General features: G+C 39.7%; 2 protein-coding genes across 2 annotated transcripts in view; both read right to left on the bottom strand.

Moving 5' to 3' along the window:
* Nucleotides 1-21,438, bottom strand: part of LOC100120507 — a 67,940-nt gene that overhangs the window by 43,757 nt on the left and 2,745 nt on the right. The window lies entirely within an intron of this gene.
* On the bottom strand, nt 14,493-21,433 carry LOC116416961 (zinc finger protein 267). Its single transcript, XM_031927674.2, has 2 exons — nt 19,609-21,433; nt 14,493-18,183 (listed from the first exon to the last, which is right to left on the bottom strand). The coding sequence occupies exon 2, from the start codon at nt 18,153-18,155 to the stop codon at nt 16,950-16,952; it is 1,206 nt and encodes a 401-aa protein (XP_031783534.1). The 5' UTR covers nt 18,156-18,183; nt 19,609-21,433; the 3' UTR covers nt 14,493-16,949.

Raw genomic sequence — 21,438 nt, 5'->3', positions numbered from 1 at the left:
TCGTAAAAAAAGCCTGTCAACGTAATGAGAGATAGGGAAAAAATTATAGACTTCCGTCAACCTCTTGCTGTTAACTATTAGCCCTGAAAAAGAAAAGAGTGTTTTATGTGCGGATAAATGCGCAGACTCAAAAGAGTATGAGACCATACCTAGACTTACCTACTTTTCTGAAAAAATTAATCGATTAGTGTACGCCGAGCATAATTGTAACAATGGTACATTGTACAGGGTCGACGCAGAATGAGAGCGCAATGGACACATGCGTGAAATATATAAAATTTATTTATTGATTTTTTTTTATATAAAGTTCTGCGCGAGATACATGATTAATATTATTGCAAAAATGCAGTTAATAACAAAACGCGAACGTGTAATCGATGAACTTCTCATATTGCACCACAGGTGCATATCTCATTCGTTTATAACGAGTGTTATCCGCTCTTTTAAAAAACTACCTTAATTACATGGCATAAAATGAGTAAAATCGAAAAACCGTATATCATTTAAACGATTATTTGAATGTAACAAATCAACGATTATTAAAATCACAAATTTACATGGATAAAATATCCCTTTAGGCAGCATTATAATGCTCAATAAAGTATGTATATACAATTATAGCAAAAATAGTGTTAAATTAATTAGCGATTGGCAATAGAAAATGTTATGATCCATGAGGAATTTTTCGATACAAACCAAGGAAATCTTGAAATTTCCTCGTTCAGATTCGATACGTAATTCAATAATAGTTAACTTATATTGAATATCAATATTTTAGGAACAGACGGTTGAAATAATACCATATTCACAGATTTTTTGCTGTAAATGTTAATAAAAATAGAAAGATAAGTAATAAAGCTACTACTATTCAAATCACAGCTGGCGAAGCCAAAGTTTGATTTTGTGCGATATTCAGTAAATTTATAATTCTTGTCTGCTCAAGACTTCAAGTATGCGCTATATAAAATTTTCGTTCATACTGCACGTTTGTATGAAAAAATAATACAACTATGTGTATAAAACTACTATATAATATTTTGAATACTGTCAACAGAATACTCCATTAAAAATACAATTTTGTAAAAATATTTTTACAATATAGTGCGTTAAAAATAATCAAAAAATATAATTTCCATAAAAAATTAGAGAAAAAAAGAGATCGATCCTTCCGTAAACTCGTCATTCCTAAAATTTTCACATTCTAGTGCGCGTTTTTAGGGCTCTCAAAATATTTCTCTTCCATAAAGTGAAAAAGCACAGCTTAGACACACGTGGATTTCTGATGAGCCGTGAGGTTTCCCTGGCAGGAAAATCCTCGATGGCAAATCTGGCAGACGTAGGGTCTTTCCCCGGTGTGTCCTCTCCTGTGTATCGTCAACGTGGACCTCTGGCTGAAGGCTTTCGGACATTGATCGCACTTGTACGGTTTCTCCCCGGTATGGATCCTCCTGTGCATTCTCAAATTTTCCGAGTCGGTAAATCCCTTGCCACAGATGTCGCACACGTAGGGCTTTTCTCCTGTATGGATCCTTCTGTGCTTTTTTAGGTGCTCGGCACTGCTGAGACTTTTACCACAATAATCGCAGAGGTAAAGCTTTGTTGGGTTATGGCTCTCTTTGTGTCTGAACAGCGAGCGCTTAGTGGCCAGGACCCTACCGCAGATATCACAGGCGGTGCTGGTGACCTTCTGAGCCTTGAGCTCTGGGTGCAGTCTTCTACAGTGGGCTGCCAGCTGTCTGCGGAGGAAAAATGCCTGGTTACAGGTTTGACATACGAAAGGCTTGTCGCCCGAGTGTATGTTGTAGTGCTCCTGCAGTTCGTTGGCCTTCCTGAATCTCTTGTCACACTCCTGACACTTGAAAGGCAGCTCAGCTTTGGCGGTGTGCCTCGCCATGTGAATGCTCAGAGCAGCCAGGACCGTCGTCTCGTAGTCGCACTCCTTGCAGACGTAGCTCGGAAGAAAGTGCGTCTTCTCGTGGCGAGTAAGATCTCGGAAGAGCCGAAACTTCTTGGGACAGTGCTTGCAGGCGAGGTCACCCACCGTGTGTCGCATCAGGTGTTTCTGGTAGCTGCTCTTGTGCTGAAAGACCTTGCCGCAGGTCTTGCAGGTGAAATCGTCCTCCTCCTGCTGCTGCTGCTGCTGTTCGACTTTCTCGTTCAATTCTTCCTTCATGTCGTCGCTTTTGTGACGCTTAACATGCTGACGAAGACTTAGAGCCGTTCGACACACTTTCCCGCAGTGCGCGCAGTCGTACCTCTTTTTCTTGGCTGAAGCCTCCTCCTCTTGATGAAGACTGGAGTTGTGCGAGTTCAGAAGGTCCTGAGAGGCGAAGAAGGTATTGCAGGGCTTGCAGAAGTAGGCCAGAGGCAGATCGTCATCGAGCTCGAAGCTGCTGTGAGTATCCTCAATTTTGACGACAGGTGACTGGACTTCGAGCTTTCGCATCTGCTGCTTCTTTTTTGTGATTACACTTGTATGGTCTGCAGAGGCGCTCTTGCCGTCCAAGATCATCTGCGGGTTATAATGCTCGGGATATGTGGATCTGAAATGTGAAAGAAATACTGGGCTGAGTCTACGATGGACCTTGGACAATACTCACGTTGCGGGGAACGGATTTTGCTTTTATTAACAGTTCGTTAAGAATCGTTACAGAACTACGGCTTCAGAAGTGTAAAAGTTATTGACTTAAAAGGACCGTTACACGTCTGTTCAATCAGAGACTTGGATTACAGTATTAAATGCTTTATTCAGCAAAACTATACAGTAATAATAATTGATTTTTGTCTTATCAAAACTTAACAATAAAGATGTAAAAACACTTACAGCGTGTAAGTTGAAAAGTACATCTTTTGTACTTTAATACTGCATAAATATATGAAAATGCAACTGGTATAGCAGTAGATTGTTCTTATATATAGCAATATTTTTAATCGTATTATCAAAAATATTTTACGCTGCTAATCGCAACAATCACATAGTTTGTACCTTTTGAAAAATCTAATATTATATAAATATAACATGTATGTTGCCAGCTGGCGTGTATTTTATTAATAAAAAGATTTAATCTTTTTCCACAACACCACTGTTCATCACAAACGTCTACGTTAAGTGCTCGAATTCGCGTGAATCTTGCAATGTCCATTTAGCAACGCTTTGGAGACAAAATTCTTGTTACAAAGACCGCACTGATAAGGTCTCTGACCCGTGTGATATCGACGGTGTATCACCAGCGTTGAATGTTGCGTAAAAGCTTTGCCGCACGTTTCGCAAACGTACGGCTTTTCGCCCGTATGCGTCCTCTTGTGCACGACGAGTGTCGTCCGCTTGTGAAAAGCCTTCCCGCAGACGTCGCACACCAGGTTCTTCTCTCCCCCGTGTAGTCTGAGATGGTCCTGCAGCGATCCCTTTGATGACACGCTTTTCCCACAAAGATGGCAGTCGTACTTGTTTTCCCCAGTGTGAGACTTGACGTGCGCTACCAGAGAGTTTCGGTAAGCGAATGTCTTGCCGCAAAACTCGCACTGATGCTTCGCCGGCTCGAAATCCGGATCATGGCTTCTGGCATGTCTTGCCAGCGAGTGATTGTTCGGAAAGGATTTGCCGCAGGCATCGCAGACGTGTTGATTAGCTGCGTGCTTGACGTTCATGTGACTGTGCAGCTCGGCGTTGGTGAAGAATCCCTTGTCGCAGAGAGCGCAGTGTCGCGTGAACCGGTCAAAGTGCCGCCTCTGGTGCGTAGCTAGTTGGGAAGCTTGGACGAAAGCTCGACCGCAGACGTCGCAGACGAAATTCCGCTCACGAGTGTGAATGCGGCGGTGAACCGCTAAAGTGTTGGTCCGCTTAAAAGACTTGAGGCAGATGTCGCATTGGTGAGGCCGAGCATCGCTATGGGATATCAAGTGGCCGTCGTAGAGGTTCTTGGACTTGAAACACTTCGAGCAGAGCTGACACTGGTAGCGTTCTTGGTCTCCTCCGTCGGGCTTGTTTTCTTCGACGAGTTTTTCTGATTGATTAAGGGTCACCGTTTCTTTTTCTGTTTCGTTATTTATCTTATCTGGGCTCAGAGAATTCCTTTCCTCGTGAATGGACCTGAAAGTAAAAGAATTACCCTAGTTAGTAAAACGTCTTGTAACTTCATCGATATACCGGTGATTAAACCTAGTTAATCGAGTCCCACTGCGACTTGTGATGTTCGAGAGCTTTCGTTGTTCTACTGTAGCATTTATTACTTACATTGAACTTAAAAATAAGCAATATATCCACTTTTTATCTGAAATAAGAAAAATTTGTAGAAAAATTTATAGGATTCCTTCAATGCCAAACAACTTACCTCTTCAGCTACTGTTAATTAAATCAATTGGTCATTTAAGTTGTACTATCATCTATAAATGTTTAAGCGAATTCGGAAATGTCAGAAAATAATGTTTATTTATTAGGAATGTACATGTGAAATATGTATATTCATGTTTTATCAAATGTTTGGTAACAATGACCATATAAAAAATAAGCTCTCTTTAGACTCTCAAACTCAACTAAAATTCAACATTTTGTACTTAACAGGATTGCGGAATAATTAACGAGTGAACGTATATAACAAAAATAAAATATTCATTTCTCTGTTTGTTAAGTCTCCAATCAGTCATTTTTAACAGCCTCGTTCTTCTTCATATGGCACAGAATGTGCACCCTCAAGGGTGACACCTGTGTGAATCTCTTATTACAAAGCTGGCACTGGTACGGTTTCTCTCCAGTGTGAATCCGCTCGTGTACTATCAGGTACTTTTTTCCTCCGAACGTCTTTCCACAGTAGCAGCAAATGTAAGGTTTTTCTCCTGTGTGAATTCTCATGTGCTCGGTCAAATATGATTTGACTATCTTTTTCCCACATACTTCACAGGTTACCTTATGATAACCAGTGTGAATCAAAACGTGTTTCTTCATGAAACATTTGTTTAGAGTCGTGAAGTCACACTGCTCGCAGCGATAGGACTCTGTCTGCGGCATATCTTCGTGTACCTTTACCATGTGACTCTTGAGATATCCCTCCGATCTGTACTTCTTATTGCAAAACAGACACATGTAATTCTTTTCCTTGGGAATCTTCTTTATTTGCTTTGTCTTCGGTTTCTTATTGTGAACACGTGCTGCGTGAATTCTAACGCCCTGAGCAGACTTGCACTGTTTCTTGCACTCTGGACATTTAAAGCTAAGCTTACATTGCTGATTATTCATGTGTTCCTTAAGGCTTTCAGCGGAAATCTCAGGCTGACCGCAGACGTCGGAGAAGTCGCTCTCCTTAGTGTGGCTGCGGACATGAAGAGCTAGTGCATGGTAAGTGGTGAAAGGCTTGGAGCAGTGATCACACTCAAATTGCTGCGGTTGACGTCGTCGAGTGATGACCTTGAAATTTCGGAGTATCACATTGGATTTCATGATGGGTTTCATGACTAGCGGCGGTTCATTTTGGTATCTGTAAACACAGGTGGTGAGAGCTGATTATTAGCTATGATCAATTAAAGCGCACGAAAAAAGTCGTTAAAATAAAAAAAACGCAGATTTAGTCTTATACTTAAAATAAAAAGAAAATAAATGAAAAATCAGTTATCAGCAGCCAAAATCGCTTTCTTTTGACGAACTACGAGATTTAGCTGAGTCTTTAAATGAAATCTCGTAATCGCCATGGCACAAACTTCGCAGGTAGTCACGAGCATTTTCAGGCTCTTTTTGTGGAAGTTTTCGAAGTTACAGAACTCGCACTTGTACTTTTCCCTCATCTGCGAATCTTTATGAATACGCTGGTGTATCCTTGGATAATTCAGTGAGCGAACTAGGTGAACAAAATTATCAAGAGGAAAGTACATTAAAACAAATAGATTCGGTATTTAGTATCATTATAAAAACGTTTTATTATAGTATTATAAACTACAGCCTTCAAGAATCATTAGTCAGGCTCTAACAATTCTTTTAGACATAAGACGTATATGTTCCGACGTCCTTTAAATAAGTATGTACATAAAGAAAAAAAGCGAACCGCGCCTGCACTTTGAATCGTTAAAGTGAATAATAAAAGTATATTTTTTAGTGCAAAGTATATTAACAAATAATAATAATCGTATTCGTAATTTCTTAAGATTAAACTAAATGTCGTTTAAGTTAATAATAGTAATTATATAGAAATCGCGAAAAATGCATTAAACAAAATTAACTTATCAGTATCTTCAACAGAAGTCTTTTATTTCAAACTTTTCTTCAATCTTATTCCACGACTTCTTCGAAGTGTTCGACACCACTATCGCTTAACATTTCCAATCTTAAACTCTCGTCTGAGGTACTATCATCCTTGGCTGTTTCGGCTTCATTTTCTACGACTTGAGCATCATTTTCGTCCTCGGGCACTTCATAAATAACGTCTTCTTCATCTTCGCTCTCTTCAGATTTCATACTTTTCAGGACGTCCACATCCGCCTCCTCGGCGTCCTCCTCCACAATCTCTTCAACGCCACTTACAAGCACTTCAGCAGCGTCTTCACCTGGATCATTTCCCATCTCGCAAATAATCGCATCTTTTTTGTCTGTGAATTTTTGCACATACACGACTTTACCATCGTCGTCGACAAGCTCGCCCTCCTCGCCTCCCTGAGCCATTATGTCGCATTCGTTCTCAGCGACCTCTCCTTCTTCGACATCCATAAGTTGACTCTCCTCTACGTCTTTTTCCTTCGAAAGCTCTAGTACAGCACCGTCTTCACCGACCTCGACAAACTGGTCCAAAGTCTCTTGGTCCACTTCCTCCTCCTCCTCTTCTTCTTCAGCAACCTCGTCACCATTCTTAACTTGCTGATGCTTTTTTCTTACATGCAACGTCAGGGTACCCCTCTGCGTGTACCTCTTATCACACACTTTACATTGATAGGGTTTCTCCCCAGTGTGCACCACTCTGTGTTTCGACAGATATTTTCTCGCTGTGAAGGCTTTGCCGCAGAACTCACAAACCTCAGGTTTATACCCTGAATGTATCCTAAGATGTATTTTCATGTACGACCTCCGCATACGCTTGTTGCAGACTTCGCACTGCACGACATCCTCTCCGGTGTGTTTGTACATATGCTCTTTGAAAACATTTTTGTGTTGGGTCTCGTAAGAGCAGACGTCACATTTATATTTCTTGCGGTCCTGCATTTCCACATGTACATGTTGCACGTGCTTTTCAAGGTATACTTTGTGTCTGAAGCCTTTACCGCAGATATCACAGTAGTTCAACTTACCGTCTCGTGCGTGTGCAGTCATGTGCACCTTCAGTGACTGCCTCAAAAAAAATCCTTTATTGCATATCGAACAAAATTCCGTATATTCACCGCTATGCTCTTCAGTCATGTGGCTTTTTAAGAGAGCCACCGAGTCGAGCTTCACATCGCAGAAGTGACACATAATGTGTTCGCCATGAGCCATCGTCATGTGGGCTTTCAAATATTTCTCCTTCTTAAAGACCTTACCACACTTGTGACAGGTTATGGGGCCCTCCGTCGTACCTTCGTTCTCTTTATTCTTCTTCGCCGGCTTAGTAGGTTTGCGACGACGATAAGCTTTGGACGAAGATAAAGGCATATCTTCCGTATTGACAACGCCGCAGTTTTTATAATGTCGGTCCAGCGTAGACTTAGAGATGAACTGACGATTGCACATCTCACAGTTGACCTTGTAATGAGGCTCACGTAGCGCTTCCCTCGTCCTAACTATCGATTTTTCAGTTTTATGGATTATTAGAGATGATCTATCATGAAAAGATTCGTCGCAGGAATCGCATTGGTGCATCTCCCGAGTAACTTTACGTCTTTTTAGAGTAAGGGGATCGGAGTTCTTTGGTGAATCTTCAGTGGTATCTGGTGAGGGCGATAAGGACACTCCTTTTATATGCGCGAATGGTTTGACGTAGATACTCTTTAAGACCGATTGCTGCGGTGGGGTTGTTCTTTTGACGGATATTGCGGTAGCTAGTCGTATTATAGGAATTTCCGCTGACACTTCTTGCTCCGAGTCGGAGGTTGCATTATTCGCTGGTCGCTTGCGCTGAAGGATCCGTGGCACAGAACCTCTCGTTCGCTTTGTTCTGAAATTAATAACAATACAAAATTATTCGAACTGCCACATGATAAAATTATACCGAATTTTCATTGAATTATGGAAACATGGAAACCAAATTTGACTCTCGTAATTTTTTTCATGATTTTGTTACTTTGCCGCCAATATCCCGAACATGACATTCTATTTACAAGTTTTAATTGATTACTTACTATCATTTTGCATACTTAACATAGAGTAGCAATGCCCTGACAATTAAATGAATTTAACAAGATTTTTTTGCTTATAAATTAGTAATGTATTTTTCCTTTTCTATAAAATATCATATACAAAGGCGGAATCGTTCATCATACTACAGTTACACATCATAAATGGTTCAGCAACTGCGAATAATACATTTTAAGCTTTGACTTTCTTACAATTATTCTTACTTGAGAACTGATTATTAACAATTAAAAAAAAATCTATGCCATTTCATGGATAAAGCGTTATCCGATTTTTTTATAGTATTCTTTAAAAAGAAAATTTAAATGTCCGGAATATAACGAAATTACATTTTACACGTTATTAAATTTTCTGTGATTAAAAACTCAAACCGGAACTGAATGAAACTCAAATCGCGACAAATCAACGGAAAGAACAGTCTCGTCCCTTTAAAGCTACGCAGGATTACACTTGTGTTTTTTCAGCCAAACGTTCTGGGAGAAGCTTTTTTTGCAAGTGTCGCACTTATACGGCTTGATCTTGCTATGTGTCCTCTGATGCACCACAAGATTTTTCATCTGCCTAAAGCCTTTATTGCAAGTGTCACAAGTGAACGGCTTTTCATCCGAGTGAATCCTCTTGTGGATTTTAAGATAGTAGTTACTTGCCACGGCCTGTCCGCACTCATCGCAAATGACCTTGGCGCCCGTGTGTACTTTCATATGCGTCTTAACCGCGTTCTTCCAGAAACTCGAGTACTCGCACACCTCGCAGGTGTACTTTTTTGGCCTACCCTCGGGATTATGCACCGTCGCGTGGAGCATCAAGCTTCTCTTGTCAGCATAAGCGGAATTACACTCCTTACAGACGAACGGCTTCTCCCCCGTGTGACTGATCATGTGCCTCTCGAGAACGTTCTTGGAGGCGAAGCCTTTATTGCATACGTCACAACGAATCTCGAAGTCATCCACGTGGTTTCTCTCGTGCTTCTTGATGTAGGTGATGCTGGCGGTTTTGAAGCCGCAGTAACGGCACTCAAAAGTCCGATGCTTGTGTTTGCCCTGGATGTGATTTTCGCAGCCGTACTTGGTGCGGAAGAGCTTCTGGCAGGTCTTGCAACGGTATGCCACGCGGTACTTGCGTCCACGGGGGTGTTCCACCGACATGTGTCGCACACAGAGCTTTACCGTGGCGAACACCTGTTCGCACTGACTGCACTGGTACAGTCGCTTCAACGCCCCGGAGTCCATGCGAACGAGGAGACTGCGTATGGGCTCGGTAAGGGGATCTTCCTCGGTGACATCGTCAGTCTGCTCGGTAAGTTGTTCCTCGCTTTCGAGGTACTCGTACTGCTCGCAGATATCATCTGGATCTTCGGAGATCACCTTGCCTGGGTCTGTAATCGTTTCCCCGTCGAGCTCCTCGTACTGGTCGAAATCTTCCATTTGGAGAGCCTCGTCGATCTCGTCTTCCTCTGCTTCTTCTTGTGCTTCTTGCTCTTCTCCTGCTTCTTCTTCAAATGTGACGTCGGTTACACCTTCATTTTCGTTAGTATCCTCATCTTCCTCCTTGAGCACCTCGAAGTAGACCAGCTCGTTATCGCTTCTGCACAGACAATCAAGCAAATGTTTTATGGGTTTTTTTGTACGTTCGTTTGGCCGTGTTTTTGTTTGTTTAAATTGCGGGTGTCGCGCAAGAGTGAAGAGATGATTTAATAATATTTTAGAATAAATTGCTTTTGTGAGTTGGATTTTTTTTTATCACTGACGTTTGCTAGTTGTTAGGTTTCTTCAATAAATGTACTTACAAAAACACGATTAATTATTGATGAAGACGCCATGAACTTAATGTCATTCACTTTCTCACATAAGGCAATAGAGCGAATAGTTTTATTGGAAGATAGTTTTGTTAAATACCTCTAATCTTCTGATTGTACACTGAATAAAAAAGCGTAATTGAACGATTTTCGGTAAGGTACTGCATTATCGAGGTTCACACATAACACGAAATCAATATGAAAAGTTCTCAAACAAGATATACAAGTTAATAAATGAATAATAAGTAATTATTTAAGGTAAAACAAAATAGCTCTTAAATTTAATTCGTTTTTACGAGAATGATTTTGGTTATGTTTCACATATTTTATGACATATCGATGGAAATATAGGATCAGGCGGGATGGAAATTAAATACCATTATCTTTCTTTTTTTTTTAATTTTTTTACTTTATTTAAATTTAAAAAAAAAAGATAAAACATACAACTACAATATAAAGCATCTAAATAATAAACGTTTAACTTCTGTATATAGAGAAGATAAATAGGAATAGAAATGCCTATGTCTCCTCTCGTAGAAAGAGAAGCTTGTCTACCGGAATAAGTTCGTAAAAAAAGTATTCGACCAGCTTAGCTATGTCAAAATGCACCATTAAAGGAATAACTGAAACTGAGTTTTTTCTCGTAGTTTAAATCAGCACGCTTTTATTATCATATAAATTTCTCGACAGTGCGCAAACACGATTCAATCACAAACGGTGCCCCGTAAAAGCTCAGAACTCTCTATCTCTCTCTTTTAAAAGAAGTGCACGTTATCGAGTTATACGCCATTAATAACCATTTCTTTTAATAATATATACTTTCTTTCTTTTTATTATAAAATAGAGATACGATTCGATTATGACTATACAAGTCAGTGACTCTCACGGAATGCGTAAAATCGCAGTGTACATTCGACGTACTAGCATTACTTTTATAATTATGTGCTCAGTCTTCTGAAATCCCAAACACGTTTGCAGTGGCTGTAATCCTATGAGTATTTATCACTTTATTTTTCTTTTTTCAAGATCTTACAGTTTTTGTGCCATGGACCCATTTTAATTGTAGATTATTATCATTAACAAAAGTCGTTTAAGATTTCAGAAGCCAAACTTTTTATCAAAGTGCACAAAACGGTAAACATCAAACCACACCTTCAAAATCACAACAAACGCATTTACTGCGTTATCAAAATATATAATATATCGTCGACCGTTTTATTATTATAGTCTGTTTTCAGTTATCAGTAGAAGTTGTATTTTTTCTAAAAGTCTTATAGAAATTACAGAGCTTTCAAACACCTTGCGATAGGAACTAAGGCACAAGATTATACAGTATCCTTGATTATTGCCGTTTCCTTACTTGTATTTCAAGTAAAACTTGTAATTTTTAAAACTGGTTTCATGTAATTATTTGCTTTTTTAACGTGCATACGTTTCATTTACATAATTATAAGTAATAATTAGAAGCCCTATTATAAACAGTAAAATTCAATTATTACTTTGTTTATGAGCTTAGTAGAAAAAATTCGCAAACGTGCTTGCATGTACTCAAAAAAATGTATGAACAAATACTGTCTATCGAAAAAATAATTTATGCTGCATTGTATTCAAACTATTCGTAATTTGATCTTGTTACTTATATATTAAGTATAAAAATCAATAAAAATTACAGTTTGATTTACTCCAAATCTAAGTATCAAAATAGCATAACTTTTGTGTATTAAATGTAAGTATAAAAGCGGCAACTACACGCAGAAAAGGTTAAGAAGAAAGTATTTAATATCGAACGAACGGACGGCTTGTAATTGTACATATTTGTGTTTACCTAATATCTAGTTCACAGATTTAATTACTTTAACGAGTACGTGAAAATCGTCTCGGTCGCATTCTAAAGGTAAATTAATTGTTATACAGCATCTTTTATCTAAAAAGGTAACGTAATCTCGAGCATGTCACAAGTTTCGATTATCGCAAACGTAGTTGTTTGATATGTCAACCATTTTTGTTCAATATTAGATATTTTTAGTTTTATCATTATTAGTATTATGCAAACGTTAAAACTCTCGAATAGGTATGAACAAATCAACTACAACTATATTACCTTTTAGACGTGAAATCACAAATAATAGTTTTATGTATTAATTAGTGATTACAATGCCCATCTATTTATTTCATTGCCTTTCGCTTCGAATCTTGTTTACTCATACCTTTAGTGTAGTTTTATTGTCAGAAATAGACATCATTGCACTTATGGCGACGTTAATATTATCTTTGAATCGTGAGATCCTTTTTCGTTATGATTATTATTAGGCTCGTACCGCGAGCTTCAAGCGAGATGCTATTGAATCAGTTGCAATATAGTTTAATTCGGAGGGAATTCCACGTTTAACCACACATTTATATAATATATCACCGGTCATTTATATGTAATACTTGAATTATCAAATTACATCGCAGTTAAGTTAACATCTATGTTCAATTGATTCACACACAATTTTCATGTAAAAAAGTACACGTATAAAATAGAAGAAAGAAAAAATCAGTCGAGTAGCAAAATTTACAAAAAAAATCAACTCTGCAAAGAGCGAAGCTAAACCGTTAAGCCGCAACTGTTGCCTTATACTCGCATGCCTAGGAGAAGTAGTTGCTCAATGTTACGCATGTATCTATGTATTATATGTATATAAAAAAAAGACAAAGAGAAGACAGATACTAGTAGTAACTAGTTGCAAGTCTAAGAAATAGAATATACGTAAATCAACATAAATGCTATAGGCAAGAGATCACTATGTTTCATGTGTGTATAATATAAACCCCCTTCACTTGTAAAACTCACGTGCAAATGAAAGTCGTTACTCGCGGAAGCTGATATAATAATAATAATAATAATAATAATAATAATAATAATAATAATAATAATAATTGTTAGCATGATCGTTCGATAAAACTTAAAAGTACGTCTCACTTTAGTCTCAGTGTACAACCTTAGCTGCGCTACTGCCACGACAACAAAGCCTAGGTGGGAACAAGCCCAGTACTGCTACTATCCGGCTCGACAAGCTGCTGCTGTTCCCTAAGCGCTTCTTCTTCTGGCGACAACAAGAGATTCTGCTGCTGCAGGTGCAGCTGCGTGCGCTGCTCCTGTTGCGCCCTGGCGGTCTGCTTAGCGTGAGTCTTTAGATGCGAGTTCAACATTGTCTTAGAGGCAAAGCTCTTGTGACAGCAAGTGCAGGGATAGGGCTTGTCCCCAGTGTGACTTCTCAAATGCACCACCAACGTCGTCCTCTGAGTGAAACTCTTCTCACAATGAGTACACTTGTGAGGTCGCTCACCGGTATGAGTACGTCGGTGCACGCTCAAGTAGTTCTGAGATATAAATCCTTTTCCGCATAGATCGCAAACGTGGGGCTTCTCGCCAGTGTGCTTCCTCAGATGGACCGTGAGATAGGTTTTACTAGAGACGGATTTACCGCAGATGTGACAGACGAATTCGCTCTGCGGTACAGCGCTGCCATGGGTGCGCATGTGTACAAGTAGAACCTGCTTGCGGCAGAAACGCTTGTTGCAGACCTCGCAGCAGTGCTTCTTTTGGGGTGGCACATAGTCCGGTTGGTGGAGCTTCGCGTGCAGCCTCAAACCTTGACGATAGCGGAACGTTGCCTGGCAGATGTCGCACTGGAACGGTTTCTCTCGAGAGTGAACGGACAGATGCTCTTGGTAGTTATTGCGTGCGTAGAAACCAGCGCCGCAAATCTCGCAATGGTACTTGTACTCTAGATTGTGCCGGCGCTGGTGACTGGCGAGGTTTTGCCTGTGCGCACTACTGTAATCACACAGTTCGCAGGTGTAAAGTTTCTCCCCGACGACAACCTGCTGGGGCGCATCGTCCTCGTGACTGAGACGATGCTTGTGGAAGGAGTCTTCGTCGGCACAGGTGCAGTCGCAGCGATCGCAGGCGTAGACCAATACAGTCTCCTCGACCAAATTAGCGTCCTGATGGTGAACAGGAGACTCTACGTCATGGCTCTTAAGATGGAAGTCGAAAGAGGCCTCGTCGACGAAGGCCTCACCGCAGAGCGTGCACTGGAGGAGGGTCTCCGGCGGTACCAAGACGATGCCGTTGTTCTCGACCTTCGCGTTGTCGTCGTCGGCCTCGAGGGACTGTGCAGCAGCCATGAGCAGAGACGTCTGGTCCTCGGTACTGCAGAAGACTTGGGTCGAGGACGGTTCCGCCGCTTCGATTACGTCCTCTCGCGCTACGAAGTATCTGCAAAGAAAGACAGGAAGTTTGGATGAGTCGTCGTGCTTTCGACTTGCGACGATCTTTTTTATTCTTTTTTTCTCTATCTCTTCTGTTGGTCGACTTGTTTATAGAAGGTCTGTTATTTGTCATCAGAAACTTTGTCGATTGAAGCAGTCGTACTTATAAAGTATTTAGTTAATTTTAGTTTTCTTTTTTTTTTTTTAATCTAAAAGTTAATCAAGCCACTGATTCAATCAATTTCATTTCACACTTAGGTATCTTTGACGATGCGATTTGCATCTCAATGTACACGACACGTACGCTGTCATTGTTACACGTGTCGATGTACTTGTATTCGTTTTCGCTGCATTAAAGCTTTCGCAAGCTAAATGATCCTAATTTCCTAACGTTAATCAGGGATAAAAACGCGCCGGTTACTCTTGTTTACAAGTTTTATCGCGTTATCTCGCGCAAAATCTGACGTCAGCTTTACAAGCAACGCAATATTATTTATATCAAACAAAATCTTATAATTTCTAAAACTCAAACTGTACAAACAATATTTCAATATAACGTCATTGATAAATGTTGAAAATCATAAATTAATAAAACTTAAGCGAAACTCACACCAAACTATAACAGATTAAAGTCATTCACGATACGGAGGTTCAAAATCACTTCTGCAACTAAAATAAGTTTTGTTTTAATAAAATCAACAACACCTACCTGCATGTTCAAATGTTCAAACTTTAATTCGCTGATATAGATGCTTTCGTCAGTTAGTTGTTCAGAAAAATAAAAGTGGATGAAAGAATAAGTTAAATTTAAAAAGATCACGTTGAAATAAAATAATTAACATAGAAACAAAAATTATACATTAAATTGAATGCAACAAAAAGAAATAAGTTCATTTATGATTTTAAAAATGCAAAAAGCAATAAAGAACTAAAAACTTTGAATTATTCTTCCTAAAGAATTATTTAGGAAATATTGTTCATGTATGTTAGTAAAAATCGGGTTGTAATTGTTTTATTATTATAACACTTTGTAATACATATTGATTACAACAAAATAGTTCTTACCTGTAAAATTAGTATTTAATAAAAAATACAGAAAGTCATTAAAAATTACCCAGTCAATGACTATTAAACTTTATAATATTCAACTTAATAAAAAATTTAAATGATGACTCTCTAAACTTGATAATTTTTGACTTATGCTTCATGCGCAGCAAAATTGCTTGTTTATAGATTTTGGATTCTAGAATTTACATATTCTCAGTTTGATTGTAAAATTCGAAAACTCCTTTTTTACAACATTAACATCAGTAACCTCAACATAAAGACGGACTTGAATAACTTAACTGAAATAACAGAAACAAGTACCTAATTATGCAACACCAATTTCTATACTGTATAAAGTGTTATAAACTTTAAATAAAAATGAATGCTCGTCGGTGAAGGACTCAACATTATTCGCAAGAAAAGAAACTACACCTTCATATATCATTCGATACGAAGCATGGTAATTAAAGTTACATTCATAAAATTATTCTTCTTTACGGTTAAAATAACGATTACCTTTACAGTGGTGTATGTAACCGACAAGAAAAGACTTTCCTATCAACTGCGTCGTTCTTACATTTTAATGACTAGAAGCTGAGCATCCATGTATATTTTCTGAATATAATATATACGTATAAACGTTTAAGCGTATTTCTCTTTATTACTTATATCCATACTGATATTCATTTTTAATTCCTATTTAAGCAATTTGATTTAGCTAAGCATCTCTCGATCAACAGAGGCTCAGTTACTCGATCGTCGTGAATAAAGTACTTTCTAGACGAAGTCACATTTAATTTCACGTCTATTAGTATAGTATATCTTAATTTTTATCCCCTAATACATTTTATTATCTATATAATTGCGTTTACGTAACCCGCGTTACGGGTAGGTGGCACTTAACGAAGTGTATCCTAGCACGTAATAAAGAAGAATACTGATGAATTTACGAATATATACTTGTATAACAAAATCGACTTGGTATTCTCCCTTATTGGGCACTGCATATCACTCACATGTATACTTTGATTAAAGGCACCGTAGAATTCCCTGACGAGTTCCCTCCGTCGAGTAAATGCGATTGCGATTTTAAATTTTCCCTCTCCTACGCTCGCTTGTCTATAAATTAATAATAACCCTACAAATTTTATCGTATTTCTTTTAGAATTCGTTAATTTTCGCTAGTCGCAGAGATCCCTATATAAATCTCTATAGAAACCAACTATCACAGTGATGACATTCGCGGTGACGGCGGCGGCAGAGGCGGCGGCTCTACAGTTAAATTCAACAACGTTTTTTATTAAAAAATTCGAGTATCCCGATTTGACACGTCTCTAAGGCTATTTCGTTACATTTTTCTTTTGTACTCCCTTAGCTACTACACAAGATTTGGCTTCTACGGTTAACTTTTTTCCCTCGTATACTTGAGACAACTCAACTCGGTCGTATACATCAGATCACGCCCTCCTCCGCAACGACTTCCATAACGGCTGAATTAGCAAACCCTAACCTAACAGATCTACAACTATACGGCACTGTCCCTCAATGTTTCTTCATATGATTCAGCATGATCGTACGGGTGACGAAGCCCTTGCCGCAGAGCGTGCAAGTGTAAGGCCGCTCGCCGGTGTGATAGCGTCGATGGACCGTAAGAGTCGACGCCTGGGTGAAGGATTTGCCGCACATGGCACATAGGTAGGGTCGCTCGCCGGTGTGGATTCTCTGGTGCACGACGTAGTACTTGCGGTGGGTGAAACCCTTGCCGCAGACGTCGCAGATGAGCGGCCGGGATCTATGCACGGCCTTGTGCGAGGTCAGCGACTCGACGGTGGGAAACTCTTTGGCGCAGGTCTCGCAGGGGTAACTGTTGTTGGCCTTGTTGTACAGGACCTGATCCTTGCCGGTCGAGCCGGAGGCTCCGCCAGAGGACTGTTGGCCGGCCAGGGGCTTGTGGGTCTTGGCGTGATGGTTGTACAGATTTCTCGTCTCGAAGCGCATGAGGCAACGGGGACAGGAGTAGGGCTTGTCCTGTCCGGCGGCCATCTCGTGCATCTTCTTGTGCTTCTCGAGCAGGGTGCGGTAGCGAAAGCTCGCTTGGCAGCGGTCGCAGGAGAAGCTCTTGGTGTCCTGCTGCACCGGCGGCGGCGGCGGCGGCTGAGGCGGCTGGTGCACCACCTGCTGCTGCTGCTGCTGCTGCTGGTAGTGCTGACTAGGGGGCGAGGTGTTGACGAGCTGCTGGCTCTGCATCCTGGGCGAGATGTGGACAAGCTGTTGCTGCTGCTGCTGCTGCTGCTCGTTTTGGACCTTCATGTGGCTCTGGGCGAGGAAGGTTCGGTTGCAGGCGTGGCAGGTGAAGCGCATCAGCTGGGTCTCGCCGACGTCGAGAAGCTGGTCGACCTGGTCTCGGTGGGCGTGGGTGGTGCGCACGTGGTAGGTCAGCTTCATGCCGCAGTTCGGGCAGGGGTGCGTCTCCGTGAGGATCTGCACGTGCTCGTGGTAGTTGACCTGCTGCTGCTCTTGCAAGGAGACGAGTTGGTGGTGGTGGTGGTGGTGGCTGAGCGGCGATTGAGGGGGCGGCATTTGCAGGGTCGAGGAGAGGACCGACGCGTGGGCATTGAAGAGGGACGATGTTTGCTGCTGCTGCTGTGGTTGTTGCTGTTGCTGCTGCTGGAGGATGTGGCAGGTGCCGGCGGAGGAGAAGCTGAGCTCGTCGTTTTCGGATGACGGGGAGAGGATCTGACGGAGCATGCCCGAGAGCCCGCCGAAGGTCTCGTCTCTGGAAAGCGAAAGGCCGGAATAGATTGACGGGGCTGCGGCGAGACAGAGAGATATTCAGATAGCGAGAGGTGAACCCTGAAAGACCGAGCGGTGCGGTTGTACGCACTCAGAGACTTGTTTTCGTTTGCGAGTGACCTGCTTAGTTGTTAATCTTTGGATTACGCAACAGTTGAATCAGCCACCGTAACGTGTTTGTTTGTAAACAAAGCGTGAAATCTCCCGAGTTATGAATGAACGTAAGCACCGGATTAAGCTTTGAGGCGGCGGTTGAATCGACATTTACAACTGCAATTTGCTTCGAACGTTTTCTAGCTCACGTCGGTCACAACTAAGCAGTTCTCTGAGTGCTCGACAGTGATATATGGTGCAGCACGCAGTCTGGTGGTATAGCTGGAGTGTGATATCGGCACTGAGAAAAGCGCATTGTATTCAAGATCTTCGGAACGTTTTTATCAGAACTTGTTCTAAATTTTGACTCTTTTACAGTTTTACGACTCTGTTTTGCAAGCATCTATTGAGATCAAAAGACTTGAGGTATTGAATTTGTAAATAAATTTGCCTTTCCTGAATTTAGTTATGCAAGTTTCAAGAAATCAGTAGTTCGTATTTTTTGGCAAATTAAAAAAAAAATATACAAGACTTACCTCACAAAACTCTCTCGGCTTTTTAATTTTCAAAGGTATCTTCATTGATGATATGAATGTACTTTTGCTTTTCTTATAATTGTATAATCGCATTTCAAGTCTCAAATAAAAGCACGATTTTCTCAGTGCGGAAGGGAAGTACGTCGATTTCGTTTAACGATTCATAAGACGCGCGCGCCATAGCGAATTAAATATTTGTCGAAGATATGATTTTTTCAAACGGCAATGATATCAGCTCATTGTCATGCATTCAACAATTTTCAAGTTTCAATAGATAGACTCAATGAACACGAGACAAAAGACAAATAGAACAAGTACGATGCCGTGTGCTTAAATTTAAAGACGCGAATTTCCCTTCATAATATGTGTATATGGTACTTGCTGATGACAAGACGAATAGCAGGCGGTGAATACATCCAGTTTTTTCATTTTTTCAATTTTCTCATAGATTTACACATGATACATTTACGAAATATATATATATATAATATATATAGTAACAGCATTGATTGTGTTCTGCGAGGTGCAAAGTGCTGTGGCATTGCTTACTATTAAACAGTCAAAATTTGGCTAATCTGATACTTTGTTGTTAAAAAATTTGGAGTTTTCATTAAATTTTTCTGAACAAATCAATCAACAAGCTTAGAGAGTCGTCATCGTCATTGTCACGGTCGCAGAATTTAGATGAAGCATTCTTTGAAATTATTTCGGTGGAAAATTAGGTTTTCAAGGAAAGTTCTTGCTTATGCTAGAATAGAATTTCAGAAAAGTATCCTCACCTTTGTATGAAAATAATTTGTTTTTGATCTTCAGGAAATCGATGACGATGCCGACGAAAGCGGTCGATTTCTGCGACAGCAATGGCGACTGCAACGTTATCCTTGATTGTTGACTGCAGCTGCTGGTGTACGAAGTTACTGTTCCAGTATTCACACTATACACTCGCGACTATTCGTTATCGAAAATGTCAAAACTAAAATGCAGTTGTAACGACGACCGGTTTTCACGATGCTCGAAAACTCTCTTCCGGCTTCTTGCACAAAACGTGGCAACAAAAGACTCGGATAAGACGAGCATGAGTATCGCATTCAATGTAAAAGTGAAAACGAATAATTATACGAGAAGTCGACGCTTTGAAAGTGAAAAACAGACGAACGAGAAAAAGTCTCGAAGTCATCACTATACAAAGTCGATCAAACGAGCTACATTTGGTTTAGTAAAATAAAATAACCGGTTGATGATAGGATTAAATTGTGGTGGATGAAAAGGTCTCAATGTTTGGATGGTCCTTAACATTACGTAGAATAAGAGAAAATACTCGCCTTTTGTTCATGAAGATTTTCGCAGGCGACAACCATGGCGTCGTGTTTTTCGCATCGTCTTCACATGCAGGTGTGACTTTTCTTTCTTCGTCTTCAGTTTTTCTCTCCAAATACACACTTTTTCTTGCCAAACATTGAAATAATTGGCGGCGAAATTGCGCCAAAAACAACGCGAACAGTTTGCTTGATTCGGATTCGTCTTTTTACATTTTAAAATATTATCCGATAGTCCTGACGTCAGAGAACAATAATCGATGCTTTTATAGCGAGTATAATTTTACATTTACTCGTCAATTGAAAAGTAATAAAAAAAAGGTATCTCAGCGATCTAACATTTTACTGACATGTGCCTAAATGTAACGGCATCAAATTCGTATTCATAACGCATCACGTATTAAAGCTTATTCATTAATAAATAACAGCAACTTCATAAACCTATCGATCGTCAGTGATGTCTTTTGACCAATTTTGGTCAAGTGCGGCATTAGTGCCTTTACGTAAGCGTGGGAATGTTATATCGACAACATGTAAACATTATATTTTATACTGAACAGAGAGATTTCAGTAAACATTTTTACTTTCTGCTCTAAGAGTCTAATTAAGCGCTTAGTCTAAATAGAATACTTGAAATAAATGTTAAAATTAAAATTTCTCTGTTCATGTGTACATGTAATAACTAATATTGTATACGTTTCAATGAATCAACTAGATGTGCATACATATAAATTCAACACTATTGTTGTAATTTATGTTTATGTTATGTAAACTACATGTGAAATGGGTTTCATTGTAACGTATACAAAATACATGCTACTTTAAGTGTATACATAAATAATAAATTGAAGTATACAGTAATTTGTAATAGATACATACAATAATAAATTTTTAATTTTACTTTTGAAATTTGGATAAAACGAGTTGTTCAAAATTAAATGTTCAGCATTGGATTCAACAAATACTACAGTCTCAAATTACTGAATACTTAGAGTCAAAGAAGGTTGTGGCTTTTAGTGTGTGCACTTACCTTGTGCAGGTTGCACCGTATCATGCAAGTGACAGGTGACTAACTCTCAAATTTGAATTTAGCAACGATTTTCAATGAGTACTATTTCTAATTGTTGAAATTTACTAAACAAATGACGAATGTCGCGACTAAATGAATGTAAAAAAATTAACTAAAGTGTACAACTATATGTCTACAAGAAGCCGTTAATTTCGTATTTTGTTTGTGTGTACCACAACAGCTCATCTTTGACTCTCCTTATTGAGATACAAGTCAGAAACTTA

This window comes from Nasonia vitripennis, chromosome 3 (assembly GCF_009193385.2).
Source record: "Nasonia vitripennis strain AsymCx chromosome 3, Nvit_psr_1.1, whole genome shotgun sequence".
Taxonomy (NCBI): domain Eukaryota; kingdom Metazoa; phylum Arthropoda; class Insecta; order Hymenoptera; family Pteromalidae; genus Nasonia; species Nasonia vitripennis.
Note: the sequence above shows the minus strand (reverse complement) of the source record. Positions and strands in the feature narration are given on the sequence as shown.